The 7,578-nt window shown below is 40.0% G+C and overlaps 1 protein-coding gene across 5 annotated transcripts in view; it reads left to right on the top strand.

Annotated features, from left to right (window-relative positions):
• The window catches only part of Atrnl1 (attractin like 1), a 135,981-nt gene that overhangs the window by 31,810 nt on the left and 96,593 nt on the right, over positions 1-7,578 (top strand). For all 5 annotated transcript variants that reach the window (XM_031390829.1, XM_031390831.1, XM_031390830.1 and 2 more), the window contains exon 6: positions 5,464-5,638. In XM_031390829.1, the coding sequence (XP_031246689.1) occupies positions 5,464-5,638 (175 nt within the window). The remainder of the gene's footprint in view (positions 1-5,463; positions 5,639-7,578) is intronic.

A 7,578-nucleotide genomic window follows, 5' to 3' on the forward strand; every position in this document is an offset into this window, starting at 1 on the left:
TTCAGCATGAGCAATGTTCATTGTGTGGATGCACTCAATTTCTCTGTGGATTCATTAGGACCTCTTGGTTGCTTCTGATATTTTCCATGTAATATAATTTGTTTATTTTATTTATCATTTAGAACAGGACTCACAATGTAGCTCAGGAAGGCCTGGAATTAACTCATTATGTAGCCCAGGCTGGGCTCAAACTTGTTATCTATCACAGACCCTTGACTGCATAGAATTTTTCAAATATTAAGTCACATTAGGAAAAAGGTGTTTTGGAAAATATTTATCTCATAACTTTACTTGTAATGTGATAAAGAAAATATTTTAAAACTAAATAAAAATCAAAACATAACCAGTTCACTTCATGTTCACATGTAAGGAATACTAAACTTCTTCACAGGGCCTCCGAGATGTGGCAGTATGGGTTAGCAGCTCCCTCAGGCTGAGTGGCTCTCAATGTTTTCCCTTATGTGACTCTCTGAATCCGTGGGCTTTTGTTAGAGCAACATAAGTATTTCAAACTTAACTGAGTAGAAGGGAAGTTGTTGTACTGTTTGGAAGAGACCAGTGTCTTTCCAGCATTGATTATTTCCTTTGGCAAATAGAGCTCACTGAGTTTTAGATCTGCGTGTGGCCTGACAGCTACACACTGTATTCCTAGTCTAACCTCACAGCCGGTGTGCATACGATGGTCAGTGGGATGTGCAAAGGAGTGTCATGCGCATCTATACTAGCTCACTCTGGTATTTCTCCAGCAAATGCCAACAGCTATCGTAACCAAAGCACTCACTACCCATTAGCGGTTCTGGAGGTTGGGTGTCTTAGATTAGACATGAGAAGAATCAGGTTCTGGGAAGGGACATCTTCTTGGCCTAAAGATGGCGGCCTTCTTGCTGATTTTTCCTCTGGCAGAACGATGGCAAGAACACATGCGTGTGCATCTCGCACATTTCCTTATCCATCACATTGGGGTTTAGGGCCCCATACAAACATTCAGTCTGTATCATGCTAGTTCTTAGAGTGGATGATTCTTTTTGTTTGTTTGGTTTCTTTTTCTTTCTTTCTTTCTTTCTTTCTTTCTTTCTTTCTTTCTTTCTTTCTTTTTTTTTTGAGACAGGATTTCTCTGTATAGCCCTGGCTGTTCTAGAACTCACTCTGTAGCTCTGTAGACCAGGCTGGTCTTGAACTCAGAAATCCACTTGCCTCTGTCTCCCAAGTGCTGGGATTAAAGGCATGCACCACCACTGCCCTGCAAGTGGATGATTCTTACAGTCACTTCAATTTATGAAGAAATTTCCAGAATATCCCAGCTTACAGGGTTATTTTGGGTAAGTCAGCTAACCTGTCTAGTTATTAATTTAATTTTTTTTAGAAAGGTGCATTTACATTTGTCTGGGTCCTGGGATGACAACTCTATAAAGTAGTAAAATGTATTCCTTCATAGTATTGTTTGTATGTGGTGTTCATGTGGGTATGTGCATATCTAACCTTGTGTGGAGGGCAGAGGCCAACACTGGGTGTCTTATGAGACTGCCATTTACTTTATTTGTTGCCGTGGGCTAGGGGAGAGCTCTTCCGGAACTGGAGCTCATCGGTAGGCTAGACTTGGGACTCCAAGGATCCCCATGTCCCTTTCCCTCAGTGCTGGGTTACTATGGATGTGTGCCACCACAGTCAGCTTTGGGGTGGATGCTGGTGATCCTAACGTGGAGGCTTGTGCTGGCACGGCAGGCACTTAACAACTGAGCTGTCTCCTGCTCTGAAGTAGTTTCTTAAGGACTAATGCTATAGTGACATTTCCTTTCTAGTAAGCAGACACTTGATAATAGCTCTTGATTCAATCATCTCTTTTGTAACCAAGCTTAACGCATTTTATTAACCTATAAAATTTGCATTTGTGAATAATACTTGAAGATTAGACATACTGTTTAGGTATTCTGTGAACATGAGGCCAGACTAATAAAATGGGCAGTTTGGTTTTTTGTGCCTAGAATAAATGTTAACCGGTATGCTTTCCTTTCTACTTCATTATTTTAAATGTCTGTATATATAGCCTTGGTGGCTGTAATGATCAGAAATAGGTCTTTAGGATGTTAAAGTTATTCTTTTCTATGTACATGTATCCCAATAATACCAATGATTTTCATGAGTGCTGCAGGGGCTCAAGGGGAAATGACCCTTTTCTGCTCCAACCACGATGCTATCACTGGAATAGTTTCTATATTGAGATTCCACATACAACTTTATTTTAGCCTCATTACACCTCAAAATTGGGACATTGGAGTCCACAGATTTCTGCTTAAATAGACAGACAGACAGACAGACAGACACCCCCTATGACATAATTTACCTAAATTGTGAGAACCATATTAGAAAGGACAGTCATATGACTCATTGTTTGTAAAGTTAACTATTGTAAGAACAGTTTGAGAGCATTTAAAACACACTGAAACAGACAGTCGGACTTAGTGATTGTGTCTGTGAGCCTAGTACATATGTGGAATATTTTGTCTGCTGTAAGAAGTGCTTTTCAGTGGAGTTGGAAGGTAGTACTCTTTAAAGATGTCTCCTTATCTTGCTTTCCTCCTTCTCCTCCTCCCCCTCTTCTTTGGAGAATTTGAGATTTCAGTATACATGTTAAATCATAAGTGGAAGAAAGAAAAATGGTGGATGTAGCATATTAATATAGGTATGCTAAATGATATTAAGCACTGTAGGAATTAATTTCACTTTAAACATGTGACCAATTATTTATTTAGTTTGAGCAAAACAATATATCTAACATATTATATGAAGATGTATAATTTTGGAGTTATTATAAGTTTAATTCTGGATGGTTGTAATGAAATAAATGTTGCAATATAGTGAGTCCTGGGCATTTTTTCTATGTTCCCAGAGCACATAGTGATTATGTTTACACAATACTGTATAGATGTACAATTATAATTTTAAATGTACAATGAAACTATTATAAAAATGTACAATCTTAATTAAAAACATTTTACTGCTACAAAATGGTAACAGTCACTTGCGCTGTTCCTGAGCCTTGTTTGCTGGGGGAGGGTCTTGCCTCAGTTTTATGGCTAGCAGTGGTCACTGATAGCATCTGCAGTAGCCGTGAGAGGGGAGATTGCAGAGCAGTCTGATTGGTGTGATACTGGCTGATAGCATCTTACTCTTAGTTAGATAGAACTTTTCAACCCTAATGTCCACCCTCCCAAACTTCTTTACTAACCAAGAAGTATTCTAAGTCTTATCATCCTAAAGTGTCTACAGCATCTTCATCAGCGGACTCCAAATTGGGAATTCTTTTTTTTTTTCTCACCACAGGAGTAACTCTTGTTTCAGTAACTCCCATTTCAGTTCTGTCTCCGTGCTTTGCTTCTGGTCCTTCTGTTGTGCCCACCAGATTAACAGTCACTTCTTTTACATAAGTGAAGTCACTTAAAAGCACCCACCAGACTGATAGCATCTCCCTTAGATTCCTTTGAATGTTGGTATTTTGACTTCCTTCCATAATCTCCGATCCTCTTACTGCATCAGGATGGTGTTGAAGCCCTCGTGGCAACGTTTCCTGCGTGGTCAGTGGGGTCATCAGTCCTGGATTGCTTGCTGCAGTCCAAATGAGCCTGGCTGGTCACTGTGGAACTGTTGTCCTCTGCCCCGCCCTCTTTATAAACCAGCCTCTGCCAGCCCCACACAGGGAAAGTTTACTGAGGTGTGCACTCTGCCGCTGGGTTGGGTTTTGTTTAAAGGCATGTTGTGAGTGGTCTGCTCTTCTGCTGAAAGCCCCAGATTTGAGCTGTTAGCAGTAAGGGCATTCACCTCACCATTTGTTCTCTGGGGGACCACTTTCATCGCTTTTAAATGGCGGCTGACGGAAGAGGGAACGTGTACTTTTGATTTAAGTGAAAGGAACTGAACCTCCCCATTCATCTTGACATTTAGAAACCAGTGTTGTTAATAACAAGCTTAAATTTCAATACTATTTTGTCTTCGGTAATAAGGAGATTTAAGGAGAGGGAGAGACCAGGGAAGTGATTTTAATAGTAACATGATTATAGGTTGTCACAATGTGATACTAATGACAGATCTTGGATAGCAAGAAAGAAACACACAGGATACACACAGTGCTCTGAAGCAGATGCAGGTCTGGTTCAGCTAGTGTTGCTGTAAGACTCAGCTTGTGACACATGCATCAGTAAGTGTAGGGATAAGTACAGTGACAGGAAGTAAATCAACGGGAAGTGCAATGCAGCACCAGGAAGTGTGGTGACAGGAAGTGTAGCCCAGTACCAGGAAATGAAGTGACAGGAAGTGCAGGGCAGTGACAGGAAGTAAAGCATCAGGAAATGTAATGCAGCACCAGGAAGTGCGATGACAGCAAGTGCAGCCCAGCACCAGGAAGTGCAGCACCAGGAAGTGCAGTGCGGTGACAGGAAGTAAAGCATCAGGAAGTGCAATGCAGCACCAGGAAGTGTGGTGACAGGAAGTGCTGTAGAGTAACAGAAAGGGTAGTGCAGCAACAGGAAGTGCAGCGCAGTGACAGGAAGTGTAGTGACACTGGGTTCTATGACAGTGAGTTCCTCTGTTATCAGGTTTCAGAGACATTGAACCCCTCATCTGCATCTTATGGATGAGGACATCTATACTTATCAGTCACATGAGTCTGGATAAGGGATAACTGCTGCTCTAGTTTTATACTATTGGACATCATGCTAAACTAATAATTGCTTTTATGTTATTAAATTTTTATAGTTTCTAAATGGTTTTTATTTTATTATTATTATTTGCTGATATTTGAGGCTACCTACTGAAGCAAGTTTGGTTCTTAATAATGTGATCCTTATTATGTTTGTTTAATAGTTTGTAATTTATAAATGTCTTTTATATACTTGTAAAATGTTAAAAATTTTAATGGCATTTGTGAATAGACTTTTATTTCCTCTTTATATATGGAAGCTTGATGCTGGGCAAGGTGAACAGATTTGTCTAAGGTCACATCGTAATTGACCGAATTGGATTTGAGGATGCTGTTTTTCACTTTAATATTATAGAAGCATACTAAAGTTAATAGGAAATTTCATGTTATTTAACAAGTTATGTATATATTATGATATTCATTAGAACATGCTAAAGTCTGATTATATTTTTCTTTTTAAGAATTTATTTGCAAGGTATATCTCAGTCTTTTTTCACGAGGGAAGATTTTGGGCTGGGGTCTCACTATGTACTTGAGTTGTTAATTTGCCCATGATCTTCCGGTCTTCCTCCCTCAGCCTTCTGACTGATGGTTTTAGGGGTATGCTCCACCTTGTAGGGTGAGACTATTGTGCGTATTACGTTTTCAGTATGATGGACATTAGATTCTCTTCACCTGTGTAATCTGCTTTGGTAATATGCGATCTATGTTTAATTCAATGTGTTGCTTGTTTTTTTTTTTTTTTTTTTTTTTTTTTTTTTTTTAAACAGGCCCAGATTGTTCTCTTAATGTCCCTTCTACCGAGTCTTACTGGATTTTGCCAAATGTTAAGCCCTTCAGCCCTTCCGTAGGTCGGGCTTCACATAAAGCCATTGTACACGGGAAGTTCATGTGGGTGATTGGAGGGTATGCCTTTAACTACAGCTCTTTTCAAATGGTTCTGAAGTAAGTATTTATTTTTAGATTTTCATAATAAACTACATTCTATTGTTCAAATCTATAAGTGGCTGTTTCTGAGGTAGAATATATTTGCTAAATTTGAGACCATATGCAGTCAGTGCCCAAACCCAATTATTTGTCACTATACATGGGGGTTTGTTTTGTATAAAAATTTTAATACTTGTCTAGAGTGTTTTAAATAAGCTTTATATTTCACAGGGAAGCCATGTGATTTGCTAAGAAGTCTATGAAAGGAAAGGGTTAAGTTAAAGGGGAGGATGAAGAGGCAAATGGCAGAGTGGAGGGTGTAAGCTTTACCTGTGTGTGAGGTGGGTTGTGGGAGGTTCTCAGCAGCCTTTGACTTCCACTGTAGAAGACTCACTCTGACCATTTAAGTCAGAACACAGGGCTTTTGGGAAGAAGGGTAGAAATGGGGATTTAGTTCTAATGAAATTATACAGGGAACAAGTTGTATATAGCAAAGAGCAAGACTGAGTCCCACCCACTATATCACAAGAAGGTTGGGAGGGAGAAGAGAAACTGGCAGTTTGAAAAGGAATGAGGAGTTTAGGGAAACCACCCGGTGCAGTGACTTCAGAGGTGCAGTGACTTCAGAGGTGCAGTGACTTCAGAGGTGCAGTGACTTCAGAGGTGCAGTGACTTCAGAGGTGCAGTGATTTCAGAGGTGCAGTGACTTCAGAGGTGCAGTGACTTCAGGGGTGCAGTGACTTCAGAGGTGCAGTGATTTCAGAGGTGCAGTGACTTCAGAGGTGCAGTGACTTCAGAGGTGCAGTGACTTCAGAGGTGCAGTGACTTCAGAGGTGCAGGAGTGGGTTTGAGCACTAACGTGCCACCCATATCATATGCTGGCCATTGGCTGAGCCAGGCAGGAAGTAGCTATGGATTTGATGTGAAGAAGTTGCCCTTTGTCAGGTTGTGGAGTACCTGGGTTGACAGACTTTCTGGAGTCAGCGTGAGGGACTTGGAGGACAGCGGCGGTGCAGAAGCCTGCTAGCTTGAAGGGCAGTGAGGTCACAGTGGGCTTTGTTGTTATTAAATCCCATTTGATACATTTGCTGATCTGGTAAGACCAAATGAAACAAACAAACAAACATAAGCCGATGGGGGAGTTGTTGGAGTGTTTGGGGATCGTGGCACTCGCTTGTAGCAGGGTCACAGGCCTCTGGCAGCAGCACTGTGTACTTCAAGCTCCTGCCAGGTTGTTTTGCCAAACCAAATCCAGCATGGAGTGTGGCCGCTGTTCCAGCTGGAGCTCAGAGCCCTAAGCACTTCAGATTCGTGGTGTAGAACTTCAGTTCATATGCAATAGATTCCAGAAACCATGCTTTTGTGTCACATAATACAAGACTAGCTTACTTTTATAAAATCCTCTATACTACTAGATTTATTTTGTACAATATAAAAGAATTATTAGCAAGCAAATTATATTTATGCATAGGAAATACACAGTTCTTAATGAATTTTTTTACACGCACATAAAGCGTTAATATTAAAAGCAAATGACTATTGTAAAAAGGGAGGGAATTTTTATCTGTTTCTAAGGAAAGCTGGGTTTCATTTTAATTTGAAAGCAAAGAACTCATTATTTATAAGTCTATTGCAATTATTAAATGCAATTAGACTAATTCTAGCAGTGAATAGCCTACACAAGTTTATGTATCTGTTTAAAGTTTTTTAAAATTACTATTTTAAATTTTATTTTATGTACATGAGTGTTTGCTTACACGTATGTGTGTGCACCAACCACATGCATGTGCCTGTGGAAGTCAGGACTCTGCATCCCCTGGAACTGGAGTTATAGGCAGGTCCTCTTGAGTACAGGGACTCATAACCATGGAGGCATGCCCTGAGTCCTATGTATTGTGCATTAAAGAGTTAAACCTTAAGAACAAATATTCTTTTTTTTTTTTTTTTTTTTTTTTTTT

Source organism: Mastomys coucha, unplaced genomic scaffold, assembly GCF_008632895.1.
Source record: "Mastomys coucha isolate ucsf_1 unplaced genomic scaffold, UCSF_Mcou_1 pScaffold21, whole genome shotgun sequence".
Taxonomy (NCBI): Eukaryota; Metazoa; Chordata; class Mammalia; order Rodentia; family Muridae; genus Mastomys; species Mastomys coucha.